Below are 22,525 nucleotides of genomic sequence, written 5' to 3' on the forward strand. Positions count from 1 at the left end.
AACTAGTATTACATCCACTATATATAGAAAATCAACATTTAGTAATGCATATTTACACTACTCTAGTTCACATCCTTTCAGTTACAAGTTAAAGGACAAAGTATCAGGGAGGATCAAATGAAATAATCTGATTATTTAGTAACAGAAATGAGAAAAATTGAAGGACATGTTTATTACCCAACTGATTTTTTGGAAACATTTACTAAGAAAGTAACTGAAAATGGGGTGATATATATAAAAACTTTATAGGTGTTGGACTATGTAGTGAAGCAGGTAAGGGTAAACAACTGAGTGAAACGAAAGGAGACAAATTTGAAAGAGCTTTTGTGGCTCAATATAATGAGTGAGCAAATGATATTAAAATATTTTGGAGTAAAATTGGATAATGATGAATGGTAACAACTTAGTATTCAATGTAGTGGGTGAAAAAACACATTTCGTTAATAAGATGTCAAGTAATGTTAAGTGGTTGTTTGAAGAGAACAAAACTAGAGAAATAGATTTTGTTAGCCAAGGATTAAACAAGGGCACTAACAAGTTGTTTGTAAGCAATGCCCATATGTATTCAAAGGCGAAAAAATAACTGTTGAAAATAATCTGGGCACAAGCCTTACACTACAAAAGGGAATTGTTTGAAATCAGGGGGTAGTTTATGTAGCAATATGTTCAAGATGCCCATGTTTTTTATGTGGGCAAAACTGAACGACTGCTCAGAAGGATAATCTATGAGCAAAATTATGACATAAGAATTCTAACAGTTCATTATACAAGCATTTATTAAATGGGACTAAATTTCAAAAGTTTTGTTTTGGTACAGTCAAAAAGATACCTAGATGCCCAAGGGGAGGCCCATGGGAGACCAAATCAGATTACAGAGAGTTTCTCATGCAGCGCAAGTTGAGCACCAGCACCTACCCTAGGCTGAATGAATATCTGTTAAACTTGTACTTCAGTTAAGATCAGTAAAGCTTTAATGAATTTTACTTGTACTTTGGGTTTTTTGTTTGAACTTATTAATATTTTACTATTAAGATAATGGAATCCTTCAACATCAACATTTATTATTCATTAATTGTTAATATATTGTACTACACACATTTTTAAAAACTAAGGTACTCTTAAACAAGTGACAAGTTGATATTTAAGTTTGATATTGTAACTTATGTACACAAATGGTGAGGTTCAGTACCTCACAAACCTAAAGTATAAAGGTGCAGTATACCTTTAAGGACCTTCAAGTGTTTTCAGGCAATGATGCCAAAGGAAATCGATTTGTTTTATTTATATATATATATATATATATATATATATATATATATATATATATATATATAGGCTCTGATGAAGTCACGGAAAGTGCGTGGGATGAAAGCACTCAGTTTCATTTTTTTTTTTTTTTATTTTAAATAAATACATTTTTCTTTAGTGCAAGCACTGGTTTCTGGCTTCATCAGCAGTTATATATCTGAAAGCCCCAGTATGTGAAATTTTCTTCTGCCATTTGCATTAAGTATACATCATTTCACTTGCTGATTCATGTTTGCTACAAGTTATCACCTAATGTTATGCAATGTTCCATTATGTTCATCGTCTGATGATTTGGCACCCTAACCACTGGTCTTATACAGCTCTCATAGGTGTTTATTAGGTTAACAAATGCAAGGGCCATTTTAAGCCTAGCCATGCATCCCAAACCTTTCACAAGTTCTGGTACTCTTGATAAGTGTAACCAGGGGCTTGGGAGATGAAACATTTGCAAGCAGGGGACTGGGAGATGATCCGGTTACAGGCTGCCTGTGTCCATTAGAGACATAGGTGCCAAACCAGGGATGAATTTCCTGTTTCCCATCCAGTTATCCAAGTTACACTTGAATTGGGTTGGGGAGGAACTCCGCTTCATATGGATGGAGAGCCTGATCCAGAGAAAGGGTAGTCTCGGGGATACATACCTGTCTGTTCAGTACGTCCCTTTTTTATCACAGGCAAAGTTTAAATCTTTAGAATGGGTAATTCTGGTGCTGTTTGTTTTGCTGATATGCAGGAGGTCCATCAGATTGGGTTCTGACAACACCTTGTATGCCAGGCATAGATCTCCCCTCAACAGCCTGTAGGTGACGGAATGCAGGACTAGGGCCTTGAGGCAGTCTGCATAGGACATGTTACTTACGCCCTGTATTCTTTTAGTGAGGAATCTCTATGGACATTCAGTTGTTGGATATGCCTGGTTAGGTACATACCATTAGGGGCATTGTACTCGATACATCTGATGAATGCTGAATACAGTGGAACAATGACTTCCTTGGACCTAGATGCCAGTCTTTCATTTATAACTTGCACAACATAGAATGATTTCCTCACTACTGTAGACATGTTATGGTTAAAAGCTAGCTTGCTCTCTATGCACGTCCCCAAGTCCCTAACTACAGGGTCAACTCTTAAGGTTGCGTTGTCCCTATGGTAGTTACCAGGGGTGGATGACTTCCTGAAGGATAGTGTTATGCATTTCTTGGAATTTAGTTTTAGTCCATGCTATTACACCATTTGTCTGTTTTAGACCTTCCTGGAGAACACTTGAGTTGGTGGAGGATTCAGTGACGGCTCCTAATTTGCAGTCATCTGCAAATTTAACAGCCAGAGGCTATTGACATTGGCCTGGACTACAGAGAAGGACTTCAGAGAAGTAAATGCCAAAAAGGAGTGGTGCCAGGACCGATCCCTGAGGGACTCCGCTTGTGACTGACTTCTATGTAGAGGAGGACTCCCCAGTTCTAATTTCCTGGATCCTGTTTGTGAGCCAGTTGGCTATCCACCTGCTGAGGTAAGGGTTTGTACCTAACCTCTTGAGTTTGTCAACAATGCCTAAGTGGGATATTGTATCAAATGTCCTGACCGGGTCAAGGTAGGCAGTGTGAGCCATTTTGCCCTCATCCATTGCTTTAGTGACCTTCTCAAAGAAATCCAGCATGTTGGGTAAGCATGACATGCCCTTGACGAAACCAGATTGGGTTGGATCCAGTGTCTGGAGGTTTCCTATGTCATTGTTGATCATTTCCATGATAGTTCTTTCCATGGCTTTGCATATGAGACTTATAGGTCTGTAGGTGATCCTCCTTTGTGCAAAGGGATTACTGTTGCTGTTATGCATTCATGGGGCACAGAGCCTGTTTAGAGGCTGCAGTTAAATATCAATTCCAGAGAGCCTGACATGTCATGTTTTATGCTGTTTAGAAGGCATCCTGGGATATTGTCTGGGCCCATTGATGCAGTGTTCTTGGCCTTAGAGAGAGCATTAAGGACCTGTTCCCTAGTTATAGCAGAGGAAGTTATGTTTAGTTAAAAAGAAATGAAGTAGGATTGTTCCAGTTTTGTTATGGACTTGCCTTCAGTGTCACAGGTGTTAGGTCATTGAGAAGAAACAACATAGTACAAACCATACTTTTTAAATGGTAACCTCATGTCATGGCTAATGATTTCTACATTGACTTGGTCTGAGGCATTACCCTAAAAGATCTGGTGTTTTAATTAGTGCAGCTTGACTTTTCTTTCGTAACCTTCTGCATATCCTTATCAGATCTCCATGCTGACAGAAGTGGAGTTGGGAAAACTGTGCAAGACCTCCTAATGTTTCTTTGTCAGAAATGCAGGGGTTAGTCTTGGAAATCTGGCCCAGGCTGACCTGCTTGCTCACTTTGTTGGAAAATTCAGATTTATTATGTAATAGAAGATCTGTTGCCCAGAGTGGTATTAAGGATGTGAAGGTGCTATATGATCTCACACAGCAAACTCATGAATTTACACTTTGTGATTATTGAGTAGTAGATCACAGCGGCATGAAAATATTTAAATTAAAAAAAAACACATTTCTGTGGAGTTTGCTTATTCTTCCCTTTCCTCTCATTTTATGCACATTGTTACAACATTGAAAGACAAAATGGGAAACACAGTAAGCTGAACTCCAGAACTTGGCTACCCTTTGGGACACACGCTTGTTCCTTGGTTTGGAGCAGTAGTGAATTTCTGGATTCAGTGTTGTACAGTGTTTTGATTTTCCGGTTTTATGACTTACAATATTGTGTAGTTGGCATTACCGGATTCGGTACAGTTAACATTGCACTTCTGATAGTAAACCTATAGTTGTATACATACCATGGGCACACAAATGTGTGCAAGTATTTGCATGTGTAAATGTAGCCATTTATTCATTTATTTATTTTTATTTTTTGCTTGTATTCTTGCCCTTGTCTTCAGATAATTTCTGAAATTGGTCTGAAAAAAAGGTTCCGTTTATTTTACTGGTTAACAAATAGTATTTGCATTTTCATTATACAGGATGGTGTTAGAGGAGCCAAAAGAAGTGTTCAAATGGACATCCAAGCAGCAGTACATAAGATTTACCAACAGCTGTCTTCTACTCTGGAGAGGGCACTTCAGGCTAATAAGCACCATGTTGGTGAGAATATGCTTAAATACTTTATTATTTTTTTTCTTTTGTTAACCGGGAAAATCTTTCTAGGCTGTATTACCCCATTTTCATTGGTGGCCCAGAAAGAGAGAAGCTTCATTAATATTGTGATACAAAATTAAGTAAGATAGTAAACAAGTAGTAAGCATAGCTGTGGCAAAATCAGTTAGTCATAAAACAAAATGTTAGAGTAAAACATTTGTTAGATAGTACAGTTATGTGCGAACACAATACTCAATAATTGTTTTACTGGGAGCGATCAGTAGATGCCTGACAGAGAGGTAGGAAGCATTAGAACAACAGGGTATGAGGAAGTTGTAGATCCGATTGTTGTGTTGGGTTATGGAGAGTGTCAGAGAGTATGTGGATGTTATTACAATAATGTTTTAAGTGTGTTTTAGAGCTAGTCATGTCTTTTTGATGTCTGATGGAAGTAGGAATAGATTGCCAAATTGTAGATAGAGACAAAAGCATTACCTGAGGATTTGATGGTGCATGGCTATGGTGAGTAGATGTTTGTCCATCGAACAAAGTCACCTATTGGTTGAGTAGGGGGAGACAATGTTAAGTAGGTCTGGAGAGTTTTGTTTATTTATGATATTACAAGTTGTTAGTTGGGTGATGGAGAGGTAACTTGTTTTGTCGTTCAGTAGGGAAGTTTCAGTACATGGCAGTAGTGAGATATAGGTGTTTTATTAGTAGCAAATCTAGCAATTTTATTGTAGCATTGCACTATTTTGGTTAGAGGAGAGTGCTAGAAGTTAGTGAATTTTTTTTGATAGACTGCTGTCAAACTTCAGGTGTTCAACTAGGGTGTTGCCAAGTAGCTTTGTGTGTAAGATTATTTCAGCGCAAGTATTTTATGTACTTATAAATTTGAACTCCTAATATAGTACTTTTAGTCACTACTTGAGACACAGGTCCGTGCTGTTTTTGTTTTTTTTTGCCTTATAAAACGTTTAATACATTTTCTTGATTTGTACAGTTTCATTTCAAATTGTTTGATGTGGATGGGTGAAATGGATACTTCTTGTTCTGCAGTTTTTATGCTGCTTGCTTGCCTAGCTGTCAGTCTTTATTGACAAGTTGGCCATTTTATGGCCCTCGTCTTTCTGAGGGCAGTGCCACACATCATCCTATGGGGGGTGCCCCTATACTGAGGAATTGCCCCAGCAGAGCCTTCATAATTTCTGGAAGTCGCTAGAAGCTTTGTAGACTGGCCAGATGCCCAAGATCTTTGGAAGAGATAGTGAAAATTCCATCTGCAACTTCCAAAGTGGCTGTTCTGTGGTCATCTGTAATTTTCATTATGGCAACTTTGTGACCAGGGCTGCAGGCTCATTGCTGTGTCTGTGTAAAATGGTTTGGCTGAATTTTTTTCCCTTTTAAAGAGAAAGTCCAAAACAGTATTCTGGATAACAAGTTTTTTGTCGGTGTGTTTTTTGGGTGGTGGTGGGAGAGTGCACTTTGATTATACCTTTCAAGACCTGTCAGGATAACCTTTTGAGTGCAGAATAGTCCCTCACCAGTATGGAGGACCTTCATGAGATTGACTCTCCCATGTTGAGAACTCCCTTTCTCTTCTAAGTCCAGGCAGTCCCAAAAGTGTTCTCCTTGCTGATGGAGGATGACACTTAAATCAAAGTTTTGTAATCTTCATTTTCAGTAGAGATACACAGTAAGATAATTGCACTAGCTTACCTGCAGTAGTTCTGGCTACTTCCAGAGGTTGTCCTTGATGATAATTACTGAGGTGATTTCGGAGAGTCATCAGGAAGGACCAGTGAATTATGAATGTGAATATTTTCAGCCACCTTTCTCAGATTTTACATTTTTCCCTCAAAGTCTGTTAAGAGGCTTATCCACCTCCCAAGAACTTATGGGACAGATGCAGACACTGCTGTAGAAAAGAGCCATAGATGCTGTAACTTTTCTTGAGCAAAGCTGATCAGTATGCTCCATCTCTTAGTTGTTTAAAAGAGAATGAGTGGTTATGATTTCCTCTCTGTCCTTGATGGCTTTAACCAGCATATCCAGTGCATCATATTTTCTTCAAGAATAGCAATATTAACAGAAAAGTATTGCATTTATGCTTCCTTCCTATGTACCATATTTTGTTTTATGTTAAGAAACAAATAGTGGTTTATTTTGTTTCTGCAAGCACCAGGAAAGGCTTTATGCCATAGTAGGTGTTCAAAAGTGATTTTGTGTACAAGTTGAGTCTGCATGCGTTAGCTTGAACTTATCCTATATACTTTAGCAAAATGTTTACTGCTCACCATTGATGACTGTTTCAAGTAGCTAAAGTTTCAATACTTCTCTCAGTTTTTTAAATTGTTTTCTGATGGTTACCAAAGCTAAGCCAAAGCCCTCAGAGAAAAAATGCTAAAGGTAGTTCAGAAGAGACTGGAGACCAGAAAAAAATTGATTTACCATATTTTCTGGGATTTTTGCATTGGGTATCTCATCTCCTGATACTGGCACATGTTTTCAACTGACTTCCTAATTCAGGGAGGTTTGTCACTATGAAGTCTTTTTACCAAGTGATGTTTAAAGTTGAAATGGGTGTGTGCATCAGCACTGATCAGAGTACTGATGTTAGTCATTCTGGAAATTGTATTGGAAGCACAGGTTCCAAGGGGGGAGATCTTCTTAATCCTGAAACGGTCTTTGTTGGCAGGATTTTTCAAAGGATTATGTCCTCAGACAGCCCCTCCTCATTAAGGGAAAGTACCTCAGCTAGACTAGAGTACTTTTGAAGCTGATTATGGTAAGCTAGCTGAGGGGGGAGAGCATTGATACATTGGTAGAATGGCTTTATTGCTATCTCTAGCATAGACCAACATGGGTTTGATCTCAAGTTAGGTTGGTCATTGCCTTTCTTTAAAGGCACCATTTAAATCTAAAGGGAACAAAATCTCTCTCTCCCTTCATCTGACGGGGAAGAAACTAATGTTGAATTTCATGGTCATTTTTCACAAAATTTTGTTTTTGATCATGTAGTCGCCTCATGTCAGTCATCTGCCTCTATGCTCCTTGGCATGGCAAGTTAAATGAAGCTGTTAATTTTTTTAATCCATTTTGCCCCTATGACTGCTAAACTTGAAGCCTGCTGATAGTCAGATGTCACACTGTGCAGGATGGGGAGAGCTGTCATCCAAGTAACCATGAAGGGTGCTTTTTGTCCTGGGCAGCATCCAACAATGACAGTTTTTTTTTTTTCTATGTTATGGTCTAAACTTGCTGTGGTGGTGATGTGATCATTTTTGTCATTGCAAGGACTGCATATGCACTCTTGTCCATGCATGCCTGCTTTCTCACATGTGCCTTTAGGGGCTGCCACCACTGACTTGGGTGACTATGCCCATGTCCTCCCAGCAGCAGCTCATCTTGTGGTAGGCCTCCATTCTCTTGTTGAAGTCCTGTCATCAAAACAGTGGAGTAAGTTGGGCAGGAACCGCCATTAATTCCTCTCCGGGATTTCTCTATCTACCCCACTGATGCAGAATGAGCTGTTGAAATCTGTGGTGGTAATTAGGGTAACCTAGATATTGAATATCATCTAAAAGACAGTTGTCAAAATTACATGAAGTCAACAATCCAAGGGATGAAGACTATCCTCTGTTGTTTAGGAATATCCAGAATTTGTGAGAGAAATTTCTGAATATTCTAAAAAGCATGAAACATGACCTATCAGGCCCACTGGAATTGCTGTTTAACTGTAGCCTCCAAGCAAGCTTCATGCCTCACGAATAGAGAATAAAAGCAACCACCCCTCTTGACAAACTTGGGCCATCTATAGACCCTGGAAACTACAGACCCTTAAGTTTCACTAGTTTTTTTTTTAAATGCAGAGCCATAGAAAGAATTATCATGGAAATGATCAGTGATGACATAGGGACACTTGGCCTAACACAGTTTAGGTTTCATCAAGGGTTGCTCATGCCAACTCATCCTGGTGGACTTCCTTGAGAAGGTTACCAAAGCAGTAGATGAAGGCAAAATAATTAACACTGCCTGCCTTGACCCGGTCAAGGCATTTGACGCAATCCTGCACTTAGGCATTGTTAATAAACTCAAGGCGTTAGCTATAAACCCTTATGTCACCTGGTGGATAGCCAGGTGGCTCACAGACAGGACCCAGGAAGTTAGAACTGGGGAGTCCACCTCTACTAAGAGTCAGGTATGTATCCCAGAGACTACTAATCCTCTGCAAATGGCACCCCATCCATGTGAAGCAGAGTTCCTCCCTAACCCAATTTAAGTGCAACTTGGACAGTTGGATGAAGAACAAGAATTGTATCCCTAATTTGGCATATGTATCTCTAATGAACACAGGCAGCATGTAAATAGTTCATCTCCCAGGCTCTTGCTTATCCTTATCACTAGTACCGGGATACCAGAACTTTTCAGAGATTTGGGATGTATGACTAGTCTTAAAAAGGCCCTAGTGGTCGTTAGCCTAATAAACAGTTCTAACCCTATGTCACGATATTCAGCTGCCAGCACATGGATCTGCTGACCTCGTGTAAGTCAGACAAAAACTTTATTAAGATTTAGATCCTTAAATCTTAACTATATCCACTTCATCTGGGGAGCATAGCACTTCTGAAATCCCTCAAAGTTTGTTATCCTTCTTGAGACTGTTGGTTGATTTCTGGAAAAAATATTTGAGCATTAAGTACCTCAGCATTAAGAGCTCAAAATTATCTAGGTCTTATTTTTTTCTCCGAATTCCATCTTTGAAAAGATGTTGGAAATGACTAGCTCTGTGGCTGATTCTAAACTAAACAGAGAACTAGTACACAGTTTTAAAATAGCTTAGTCTGCAAGTCTCCAAGCAGTCAGGTGTGCCTATCGTACTGTTGACACTATATCCAGAGCAGCTGGAACAAGAATTGCACTGAGAAGATATGCTTAACTAGACTCTGAAAATCACACTGAAGGTATTAAGACACAAATTTTAGATGCATCTGGGAAGTGGAAGAAAAACTGAAGGATCAGTAGTAAGAACCAGCTGTCCATTCTTTTTTCACAGGATTTTCCTTTCCTCTGAGATGGAGAGAAAGAAAGATGCACAGAAAACCTGTAGAGCTTTTAAATTGGAGCATAAGATGCATAACTTTTTTTTTTTAATACCGGCTTTGAATATAATAATAAATAATGCAAACATTAACTTAGTAATGTAAAGGTTGTCATAAGTGATTTCTTATAGTGACTATATACTAAGATTTTAAGTTTTTTGACATCACAACCTGCTTCTGCGACAATGCAAGAATAGTAAGTTATAATTCTTTAGTTTATTTGAAACGATTTTATTTATAGCTTAGTACCAGTTAATGTCTCTCACTAGAAAGTAATTTGAAATTATTTGCACTTGTCTGTTGTACTCCTTTAACACAATTGCTGTATGTACATTCATGCCAAAGTTTTGGAATTACTTGTGCTATATTTGGAAGGCACTTGTTGCTTGTGTGTAGCTTTCTTGAAAGGGTGCGAGATCTTCAAGCTGCTTTCATTTCTTTTTGAGCAGTATTCAGGAATTCTGAGTATCATATTAAAGGATTACATGTCTAATTTAGTTCCTGAATCATTAGAGTGGACAGCTGTTATGTTAAACTTGAAATATTACTGCAACTTTTGAAAATAACAGGATATTTTGTCCTAGTGTTTACTTTATAAAGGTTCATAGGTAAGTACTAGGCAGGGTTGCCAGACGTCCCTATTTGGGCGGGACTGTCCCGAGATCAGCAGCCTGATCCCGAGTCCCACCCTGCCGGTTTAAATCCCGGCCAGCCTCCACTTTGTTTGTGTGTGTGTTTTTTTTTTTTTTTTATTGGCCCATATACCTGGCATACGGGCCAATCAAAAATTGCTAAACACGGAGCTCCTTGTGTTCCGCATTAAACACGAGAAGCTCCGTGTTTAGCGATTTTTGATTGGCCCATATACCGGTATACGGACCAATCAAAAATCGCTAAACACGGAGCTACTTGTGTTGAATGCGGAACTGCAATGCATTAAACACAAGAAGCTCCATGGTTTTTTTTTTTTTTTTTTTGGTCTTCACTTGCCGTGAAAGACCTTTTTTTTTTGGTGCTGGAAATTTGGCAACCCTGGTACTAGGTAATCAGTCTACAGACCATTTCAAGGCTAGCCAAAAAACTCTTCAAAATATCCCTTTCCTGATGAGTATGATTTTTGACACAAATCATTTTTTACTTATGAATCTCTGAAGTCTGTCAAGTTTTGTGATATATTTAGATAAATACATGCCAAAAGTCTTGTTAGATTCAATAGTGGGTCTGATAGGATATCAGTAAAGAGGGAATTAAGACGACTTCAGATCTAGTGGAGATGCTTTTGGAAATGAGATGGACCAAGATAAAGCGCTTTCAGAACCAGTGTGGAGACATGATGGTCAAATGATAAGGTATTATCAACAAGAGTACCCAGATCCCTTACAACAGTGTCTGATTGGAGGTATGCATCTCCTGTACAGAAAGTGAAACTGTTTTGTTTACCAGAATGAACTATGCTACATTTTTTTACATTTAATTTCAGGCCATTGCCCTTGCACCAGTTGTTAACATGGTCTACACAGTGTTGGAGCAGTTGTGAGTCAGTTGAAGATTGAATAACAAACCCAGTTTGCAGTCATCTGCAAACTTAATCATAGGCCAGAAGTGCTGACCTGTAGGTCTGAGAAATATATGCCAAATAAGAGAGAGCCCAAAACTGAGCCCTGTGGTACACTTCTGGTAAGTTCTTTCCTTTTAGAAGTGGCACCTGCTAACCACATATGTTCTGTCAGACAACCAGTTAGCTATTCATTGCACAACACTTGGATTTATATTCATATTTACAAGTATATCAAAAATGCTTGCATGGAGAATATTATCAAAGGCATTGGCTAGGTCTACGTATGCTGTATGCACTGCTTAACTACTATCTACAGTTTCGGTTACTTTTTCAAAGAAATTAGTGAGGTTAAAGAGGGAGGACCTTCTTTGATAAAGCCAAATTGATGAGGGTCGAGGGTTAATAGATTTTCAATATCCAGATTAATAATGTCTGAGATAACACCCTATCCCATGATGCCTGGCAACAGTTCCCCAGATCTCAATTGCCAGTTTGGGATTGCTTTTTTGCCCCTTGTAGTTAGAAGGCTTTCCTCACCCTTTTCTACTTCCTTCTTGAGGTTTCGTTGTTTCTGTTAAAGACGTTTCTTCTGGCTAGAGGAGATTATCATTTAAATTAGAGACCTCTCCTTCTTGGTTTGTTCCCCTTGTACAAAAAACAAACAAAAAAAAACTTTTGCTGTGAAAATTGTTTTTTTTTTTCCTTCTGCCTTTTCTGTGTTCTGGTTGATAGGTGTTGTACTGTTGTCATATACTTATCCCTTTTTGTTGTCTAATTAGTGAAGTATATTTAAGGATACTGGTAAGGAAGCCAAGCAATCTGGCTGTAAAAAGTGTGACTCGGAGACACAGAAGATGGATGTCGCTTACTGATGGCCACACTAGCTTGTGTGTATTGCGTAGGTGTGGTTCATCTGCAGGCCTCCTGATCTGTCTGTCATGGATTCAGTTCCAGGGTCCTGCAGGAACGTAAAAATAAGCTTATTCTAAGGGGTCTTCTCAAGGGATTGTTTGATGTGACTGTGGAAGGGAATCAGCCCTCTCTAAATCCTCATCTGAGAATTCTTCCAAAAAAATCTTCTTCGGCTCCGGATTCGGAACTGACCAAGAAGCCTGAGAAACATGCAAGTTTGGACCCAAAGGCTGTCGGGCCTGAGAAGACAGCTACTCCATTGGTTCCACCAACTTTATTGGAACTGACTCTGAACCAAAAAAGGAGCCGTCCCCGACTTTGGAACCGGTCTACTCAGTGCCCCATCACCCCTTTTGCAGTCGGTGGCTGGTAGTCATAAATCCTCCACGTTCTCCTCTCGCTCCTCCAGGAGTCTCCCAGACGATGATGTGGAGCAGGTAGTCAAGAGGTTGCTTTGGACACCGCTCTTAGCCAAAATTCTCTTGAGTCCAGCCCAGATGGAAGTGAAGCCGATGCGTATACCTGCCTTGTCTTCTGTTCATCCTCCGACTCAGATGAGCTCAGAGTTGGAGTGCCTGGAGGTCCTTGTGGTGGAACCGTTGGGTCCGAGAACCACATCTGGTGTCTCGGCCCTGGCTTCTACACCAACCTCTTCTATGCTGTCTTATTTCAAAGGGTCTGCGAGCCGACACTCCCTCGTCTGGTCCTGGGAGGAGAGTTAGATAACACCCTTGTCAGATCCGACTCTTCCTCTCGGGGCTTTGGCACAGGTGAGTTGGGCACTCACATCAGCCTCGGAACCATCCTCCTTGGCACGGGGGAAGACTCCTGGCTTCTCGGATCCGGAAGCTGTCTCAGGCCAAGATTGCGGTGCCTTCGAGGTGATGAGCGTGCTGTCCCCCCAAAATTCTCCACCTTTGGCTCCAGGTACTCTTCCCCCAAAAGGACTGGTGTCAACCTGTGTACCATCACTCCAGCCCAAGCGTAGAGAGCCAATACCCCAGGATGCACCAATGGGCGATCCACTCACTTCTGAAACCTCCCCAGAGCATCCCTCTCTTCGGAAGAGGATTTGTATGAGGAAACATTTAGACTCCACTGAGTCTGTCACATCAGATATGGACTTAGAGGATTCAGAAGGGTCCCCACGGTCACCCTCTGAGGGTGTCTCCTTTTCAGACATCTTAGAGATCCTGAAGCAGAGAAGTGGTTGGAAGACCCTCTCCCCTTCTGAAGATGAGTCTGTATACCTGGAGGCATTTAGATCTCGACACTCCACCTCTTGGGTGTCTCCGCCTTTCGACCTCCTTGGCGTAGTCAGACAAAAGGCGTGGGGCTCTACAGAATCTATGGAACCAGTTCCAAGGAGGCCCAACAAGTTTATTACTGCCCCGAATGACAATTCTTAACCAAAGGTGTTCTAGTAGATGCTGTGGTGGCGGCGGCCACCAAGAAGGAATTAGCTGAAACTTCATCTGCCGAATAAGGAGTCTCGAACGATGGACAGGTATGGGAAGCATATGTTTTCTTCAGTGGCCTTTACTTTTAGGTCACTGAACTACTTATCCCATTTTACTCAACTTCAGAGGGATCTTCTGAAAGAGCTAGGAGATACCCTGCAGTGTGCTACAGCTGTGGGGGTGCCAGACAAGGAAACTCTCAGCCTGCGACTCTAAATTCCGTGGTAAACTCCTCCATGCGCCTCATCTCCTACACAGCTGATGGAGCAAGTAGGGCAGCGGGCACAGGAATAGCTCTGAGGAGGCATTCCTGGATGCGCCTTTGCGAGTTTGCTGAACCCTTAGTCTTCCTTTATAAATGCCCCTTTTGACGCCTCATCTTTGTTCGGGCCAAAAGTTAGAGACTCTTACCAAGTACGAACAAGAAGGCAAAACTCTGTCTGCCATGGGAGTACATATTTCCGTCCCTACCAGGCATTATCCCAAAGTCAGAAGGGTGGAAAAATGTGGTTCTGGAAATCCCAAAGAGCTTCGCCAGACGCACGTGGTGAATTTTCCTCCCAGGGGCAGAGGGGGAAATAATATTGGAAGATGCTGTGCTTGTGGCAGAGGGGGTCCGCAGATCCAGGGTGACAGAGATATGTTCTCTGGCAGGCCCTTCCAATGCTCCTGAAAGGGGGCCCGCCTGTCCACCTCTGGTGGCAGTTGGGGGCAGATTATCACTGTACCCAAAGGCCTGGCTCAACATCAGTCAAGACAGTTGGGCATGGTCGATTATATCCAGGGGATGCAACATACCCTTCTCTTTTCCACCCCCTCCATCAAGATCAATCCCAGACATCCCACCTGGTCAAAGGGATCAAGCAACCCTAGAAATCCAAAGGTTGCTAGGAAAAAGAGTCATCCAAGAAGTCCTCGCAGACCAAATCGAATCCGGGACTTGCTCAAGGTTCTTTTTAGTTCCAAAGAAGACAGGGGACTGGAGACCAATCTTGGATCTCAGCAAGCTAAACAAGTCCTTAAAAAAAGCAAAGTTCCAGATGGTGACACTGCAGTCTGTACTCCCTTTTCTGGGACAAGAAAATTGGATGTGCTCAAAAGATCTTCAGGATGCGTACTACCATATAAAAATGGACAAGCGATCCAGGAGATATCTACGCTTTTGGCTGGGAGCCAGTCATTACCAATTCAGAGCTCTGCCTTTTGGCCTCCCTACAGCCCCCAAAGTGTTTACCAAATGCATAGCAGTAGTCACGGCTCACCTGAGGCATCTACGATTCTGGGTGTTTCCATACTTAGACGACTAACTCCTGACTGCCACCACAGAGTATCTACTGACCAAGGCAAGGGACACCACCATTCAGCTCTGCTCAGAGCTAGGTATTACCATAAATTTAAAAAAATCTGCCTTGTTGCCTTCACAGGATACTACCTTCATAGGGGCAGATTTAAACACAAAAGAAATGGTAGCAAAACTGCCTTATGAAGGGTACAAACGCTATGTCATCAGATATCAATCTTGCTCATGAGGAGGAAAGTGCAGGCAAAGTTTGTCCTCAAGGTTCTGGGTTCAATGGCAGCTGCGATATCATTAGTTCCACTGGCGCGTCTACACATGAAGGTATTACAGTGGCTACTCTTTGCTCAGTGGTCCATGCAGGAGTTACCCATGTCACACAAGATCCTCATTAGCAAACACAGGAGGGTTATGGCTGACAAAGTTTGCAGATGACTGCAAACTGGGCGCCATAGTCGAAAACACATCTGACACAGATATCCTCCAGAAGGGCCTCACAGAAACGGATAACTGGTGCCAGAGCCATGGCCTGAAGTTAAACGCCAAAAAATGCATAGTCATACCCTTCGGGAAAAACAAGGTTACCCCTAGCTACCATATAGATGGCAATCCACTGAGCACAGAAAAAGTCATCAGGGATCTGGGGACCCAAGTTGACAGTAGCCTTTCGTTTGACACTCATGTTGCTAAAGTAGTTAGGAAAACCTTCTATATCGCCCACCTGATCATGAAGGGATTCACATCTAGATCAAGGGAGGTCATCGTCCCCTGTACTCATCACTCATTAGACCTATGATTGAGTACAATGCCCGCTCGAATGTATCTGACCAGACACCTGATGCAGCTTGAAAGGCCCCAAAAGTTCCTCACCAAAAGGATAAAGGGTCTCAAAAATGTCTTATGCTGCCCGACTGAAAGAACTCCAGCTCTATTCAGTCTCATACCGCTTGCTCAGAGGTGACCTGTGCCTGACATATAAGGCCATGTCAAACCCAGATTTAATGAATATGCTTCATCTCAAAAAATCTAGATCCCTCAGAACCACAAGGGCGGGAGACTTAAACCTTGACACGGTTATAAATAGAACGTGCTGGAGGGACAGATTCATCACCCAGAGACTCCCTATGCTGTGGAACAAAATCCCGGTACATGTGAGGCAGAGCACCTCGCTGGCCTTGTTCAAGAGGAATCTTGACCAATGGATGGGAGATCGCAGATATACCCCAGGGATTACTTCAGTGTCACTGCTTGACAGAGGCACAGAAAAATGATAGGCATAGTTTTTATTCAAACTAAAGGGGTGGCGAAAGCCACATAACTATGGGCTAGGCTTATAAATGCCCTTGGGCAGATAGCCTAGTATGAACCTATGAACCTATTACGGACACCTGCAAGAAGGACCTACAATAGTGGCTTCAGTCCACACAGATAACATTAGGCAGACCATTTGTTCTCCCCCATCCAGTTGCTATAGTGACCATGGATGCTTCCCAGATAGAGTGGGGGGTGGGGCATTATCTGGGACAGACTGTCCAAGGGACTTGGCAGGAACACGAATACCATTTGCACATCAATATACTGAAGATGAGAGCAGTGCTTCTGGCATTGCAGGCTTTCCAGAGCTCTCTTCCTACAGGTACGATTGCGATACAGACAGAGGCAGTATGTCCGTGGTGTGGTACATCAACAAACAAGGTGGAACCAGATCCTACCCTCTGTGTTGAGAGGCTCAAAGAGTATGGCAGTGGGAAATTTATTCTCAACTTTTTCTAACTGCAATGCACATTCCAGGGAATTCCAGCGTGATAGAGGACAAATTAAGCCATGCAGTTCTTATGCCTCACGAGGAAACAGGAAATTGCGATTCAACTTTTTCACAAGTGGGGCTAGCCTTGCTGCGACGTCCATGAACTCCAAATGCAGCAGCTACCTTCCCCTAATCCCCCCTCTCTGGAGGAGCCACCAAGGGATGCACTTATTCACGATTTGCCTCCTGGACTTCTTTATACCTTTCCACTGTTTCCAATAATACCCAAAGTTATACAGAAAGCCAAATTATTGAGTCGCAAACTAATTCTCATCGCTCCGTACTGGCCTAATCAAATCTGGTTCCCCTTCCTATGGGCCAATCTCTAGGAGGAGCCTTGGATTCTGGACCCAGTGCCAGATCTTTTGACCCATCAGTCGGGAACGCTCCATCCAAACCCTGAAGTTGACAGCTTGGTTGCTCCAATTCCCATCTTAGCCAGGCTTCTGACTATATCCCTGGCAGTGCGACACATTCTGGTTTCTTCTCATAAGACTGCAACTAGAAAACTGCATGCTAGCAAAGGAAAAAGGTTTTCTTGTTGGTCTTCCAAGTATCACATAGACCTCTTCACAGCCCCGGTGACCACAATTCTAGATTTTTTTAGCAGAGATTTTCAATCAGGGTGCAGTGACAGCTACTATACGAGTACAATTAGCTGCCGTATCTAACTACCATGTAGGAGACATGGGAACAAAAATAATGTCTCACACATTATGCAAAGCCTTTCTGAGGGGTACATTCCTATTAAGACCTCCAATAAGAGAACCACCACCTCCCTGGGATCTAAATTTCTTACTGACTACTCTAATTCTCCTTCCATTCAAGCCAGCTTCCTCTTGCCCACTAAAGTTTCTTACATGGAAGACAATCTTTTTGACAGCCATTACTTCGGGTAGGAGGGTTTCAGAACTACAACTACAAGCTACAAGCCCTGTCTATTCGTCCTCCCTATTTAGTTTTCCACAAAGACAGAGTCTCTCTTAGAACAAATCCTTCCTTTCTGCCCAAAGTATGTCCGGAGTCCAACTTGAATCAATCCATTGACCTACCTGTCTTTTTTCCCCAACTATGGCAGCAAGGCAAAATACAAGCTTCACCAATTGGATGTCCATAGGCAGTTACATTTCTATTTAATAGGGCAAAAGAGTTTAGAAACTCTGACCAGTTATTTGTCTCATTCTCAGAGACTAGAAAAGTGGCACCAGTTTCAAGGGTCACCTTATCTAAATGGCTTTCAGACACCATTACTTATGCATATAGCTCTCAGCATAAGCAACTACCAGGTAAAATTCGAGGCCATTCGACTAGAGCTATGTCGACTTCCACCGCTTTCCAAGCCAGACTCCCCTTGGATTCAATTTGTGCAGCAGCCACATGGGTCAATCCTCATACCTTTATTACTCATTACAAAGTAGATGTGGCCTCCCAGAACAGGGCTTCCTTTGGTTCCACTGTTTGGAAGAGTTTATTAATTTAAGCGACCTGAGAAAAAAAGTGCTGGGTACGCTGTGCCAACCATCAAGAATGAAGGCGAGCTAGGACAGCATAACATAAAGAAGTTATGTACTAGCCATAATGTTCCATGTTTGTTGTCCATAATCTCGCATCCCACCCTCCTTCCCCCCTACCTGGAGGATTGAGAGGAATTTCTGGAATTGGTCATAAAGTTCTCCGATTCCCTTCTTGTCTCATGAGACATGGGCTAAGGATTTTTAAATTTACCCTTTTTCTTCCTTTTCTGGTTACATTGGTCTAGTGATTAGTGTTTGCAAACAAGATCTGGGGAACTGCCACCAGGCATCATGGGATAGGGTGTAGCCTCGACCCAGTGAAAGCTCTCGAGCTTTAGTATTAGGCCGAGTCAGAACCGATGCTCGGTTCTGAATCCAACCATTAAGAACGAAGGCGAGATTGTGGACAACAAACATGGAACATTATGGTGAGTACATAACTTCCTTTTTTTATTAGTTGTTTTTTTTTTTTTTAATGCTTTAGTGGTTATTTTAAGTTCATACTTGGCTTTGAGATTCTTAATTGTTCCCTTAAGCTCTTTGTTAGTTTACTTAAGTGTGCTCTTAAGGCAGGTAGAATGAGGCTTCTTAAAAACATTAGCAGTTTCTCTCTCTTGTTATGTAATTTTACACATGTATTCCACCACTGGGTTTGTTTTTGAACTTCATTACATTTGCTGTGGATTGGGACTGCCTTATTAATAAACTATTTAAGTGGGAGTAGAAGTCAGCAGAATAGGTAGCAGCTTTAGCAGTAGGGATCCTTCAGAGCCAAATTTAAGCAACATTTATTTAAGTCCTCAAGTAACTGAAAAAGGTTTGCTTTTGAGAAGTCCCTAAACACAGAGCTATTTACAGGGAAGTACCACCAGTTTTAAAGAAAAAGGTCACAAAGTTATGGTCTCATTTAACAAGACATAATACATATGAAGATGTGCAAGAAGTGGCCATGTTTGTGATGATTATATCCAGGATATTGTGACTCCTAGTAAGATGTTTAAATATTTGTGAAAGAGTGTTAGTATTTGTAATGTTAATGAAGCCTTGGGCATACTGACCCTTGGCAGTGTAGGTCAGCCAGTTTATTGATGGATAGATGAAGTCCCGCAGTAGAAAGGTGTAAGGTTTAATGGGAATTTCACCTAATGTGTTAAAATAGCAATTGTGCTCAGAAGGAGACATAGAGGGTGTTCTGTTCCTTGGGGCACCACATGTGCACTCCTAGAAGTCTAAATCACCCTAATTAAGATTAATTACCACTTCATAGCTAGCTGTTTTATTTGGCAAATGCATATATTTTGAAATGCAAAACTTTATTCTTATGCGTTTACAGACTTTTTTAGACTGTGGTGGTGCTGCGGTAGCGTTGTCGCCTCACAGTTAGGCGCTCGTTATTCGATTCTCCAGTTAAAGCGTCTACTGTGTGGCGCGACATGCGTGAATGAAGTTGAAGCCGTTGAAGGTTGGCCGTTAAGCCAGCATGTAAGCATGTAAAACTCTACTAATCAGCGGCGGACCGGACTCGCTGTGGCGACCCTAAAAAGGGGAGAAGCCAATACAGTGTGTAAGAGATGTAGTTCCACATAGACACTTGAGGCCAGACTTCTCACGTACAGGCACAAAAAGCAACAAACGGGTTGTCAGTGACATGTGCACACACATGTACACGTGCACACACGCGCGCACACACACACACACACACACACACACACACACACACACACACACACACACACACACACACACCAATCACTGCACCATAAAAGACCAGACACCCAGACCCACAAATGCAGAAATGCTCCTGTGTAACTTACCCAAGCTCAAAGGCCTCTCAGACACAGTCCTCAGAAACTCCACATGCGCACAAATAAGACAATTTCCATCACAACACTTAAAGCTACATCTCATTGTGACTCAGCTACCAAGCCCATAAGGTGAAATCCCAGAAAACCCAATATTTTGGTCATAGGAGACTCCTTTGTGAGAGACACTGATGTCCCTCTTACTAGGCTGGTTAAGGAGAAGATAACACTTATTTGTGTGTCAGTGGCCAGGATCCACCAGATCACACATGCATTCAGTTCGCTTACCCCCAAGTACCAGTATGACTCCGTCATAGTCCATGTGGGTGTGAATGACCCGGGATGTACCTCCTTGGACTATATGAAGTGAGACATGATTGAGCTCTGAGTATGTGTCACAAGCAGGAGCAGGTATGAGCTTAGCACTGGGCCGCATTCTACTGTTTCCAAGGATGATGCCACATACCAACAGAAAATGATTGACTTTTCAAAATTAGCTTAACTACTGGTGTCATTCTGGAGGGGTCCAGTACTTGTCAGCCTGGGAGGACATGTTGACAGGCCACGCTGCTCGTCAGGAATGGTTTTCACCTGTCACACTAGGCTTTTGGATATTTGCCAAAACATTAGGCATTCCTAAACAGAAAAACCGTCCAACATAGCAAAGGCTACTTAGGACAAGCTAAAGGTTTTACTGCTCAAATGCTAGAGTATCAACAAGAAACTGCACTCCCTAGAAGCACTTCTCACCCTGGAGAATGCTGAAGTCTGTGCACTTACTGAAACGTGGTTCAAAGCCACAGAAAGCACTCCAGCTGTGCATGACTATAACACCTTTCATATATTCGGACCACCCGCTGAACATAAAAAAGCAAAAGGTGGAGGTGTGTAAGCATACCTCAAGGATGGTCAAAAATGTGATATGCTTGAGCTATTTCATGTCCAGCTAACCACTGGAAAAAATCCATTACCATAATTTGCTAGCTACAGGTCCCCTACTTTGAACCAGGAATTCTTCATCCTTCATCATACCTGAAGTTACTAGAATCACTGACCATCCAGCATAATACCATTCTCATGGGTGATTTCAACCACTCCTCCTTTAACTGGAAGACACACATGGCCATAAACATGGAGTCCCAAAACTTTCTTGACTTTGTGAACTCAAATGCTGTGGAGCAGCTAGTCTGCACCCCCACTAGGAGTACACATATCCTAGATTTAGCACTAACAAACTTGGATGAGTGCTGCAACCCACCCCCCGCCCCCCAAAGCGTGATGTCTTCACTGATAAGGTCAGATCACAAAGTGATCTCCCTTAAAATAAAGGTAAAGCCAGACCCCCCCCCCCACACACACACACACACATGCACGCACACACACACACACACACACACACACACACACACACACACACACACACACACACACACACACACACACACACTTAACTCCAAAAACATTAAGAACTTTTCTAAGGCAAAACTACCTTCTATTAAGTGATGGTATAGCTAGTTTCCAAACTCCTCCAAACCCAGAAAACACAGAAGCCTATTCAGAGGCTTACACAAAAGGCCCTGTATGACTATATAAACAACTGCATAGAAACAACAGTACCATTCTGAAATAAGTCCAGGTCAAACTGCAAAAACAAGCCACCCTGGTATTAATCGGTTGTACAACAAAAGAAAAAAAATTCTGTCAAGAAGTAAGAGGGAACGTGTACAATAGAACAAAAAGTCCTTCATTAGTCTAAATAAGTGATTCAGGGAACTAGTCAACACTCTGAAAGCAGACTTTGCAGCAAAAATAGCCTCCAAAGCTAATGATAACCGTAAGGCATTTTTCAGTTATGTCCACAGGTGTAAGGGGCAACACCCAACAATGTGGGGAATTTGTTGTGGACGCCATCACTTGTACTCAGCCAGAAGGTATATCATAATGCCAGGGTAATCCTATGGGCTAGGCTTGTAAAGGCTCCAGGGCCATTACAAACCTATGAACCTATGAAATCTACTGCCTTTAAGATGAGCTTTAATTTCACCTCCCATCACCCCCCATTCTCCCTCAAGAAATACAGTCCACCACTCCCCTGCCAGTTACCCTTAAAGAACAGGTTGCCAGTGTGCTTTCTAAAGCTAAGCATGACTTCAGTGTGGTTCAGCGATATACCAGGTTGCTTCTTACACAGCTTGAGTCGGGACCTATTAGTCCCATTTCGAACTCTGTTTAACCACAACCTCTAGATTGGTTTTGTCCCAATAGAGTAGAGGACTGCATTAGTCATCACTCTGCACAAAGGGGGACCATACACTGACCCGAGTAATAGACTGATAAGTTTGACTAGTCTTGTAAGTAAGGTCGTGAAAAGAATAATCATGAACCTAATAAATAATGACATAGGAAATCCCCAAACACTGGACCCAACCCAATTTGTTTTTGTCAAGGGGAGGTCATTCTTACCTAATCTGGTGATTTTTTTTTTTTTTTTGAAAGTCACTAGAAGAAATGGATAAGGGTAAAACAGTGTGTACCAACTACCTTCATCTGGCCAAGGGTTTTGACATAATCCCACACACAGATATTATACATAAACTCACAGAACTAGTCATAAATCCGTATATCACCA

General features: G+C 41.8%; 1 protein-coding gene across 5 annotated transcripts in view; it reads left to right on the forward strand.

The window, feature by feature from the left end:
• The window catches only part of HERC1 (HECT and RLD domain containing E3 ubiquitin protein ligase family member 1), a 3,987,333-nt gene that overhangs the window by 1,559,858 nt on the left and 2,404,950 nt on the right, over positions 1 to 22,525 (forward strand). For all 5 annotated transcript variants that reach the window (XM_044077739.1, XM_044077741.1, XM_044077740.1 and 2 more), the window contains exon 28: positions 4,330 to 4,450. In XM_044077739.1, the coding sequence (XP_043933674.1) occupies positions 4,330 to 4,450 (121 nt within the window). The remainder of the gene's footprint in view (positions 1 to 4,329; positions 4,451 to 22,525) is intronic.

This window comes from Protopterus annectens, chromosome 7.part0 (genome assembly GCF_019279795.1).
Source record: "Protopterus annectens isolate FY-2018-M chromosome 7.part0, PAN1.0, whole genome shotgun sequence".
NCBI classification, from domain to species: domain Eukaryota; kingdom Metazoa; phylum Chordata; order Ceratodontiformes; family Protopteridae; genus Protopterus; species Protopterus annectens.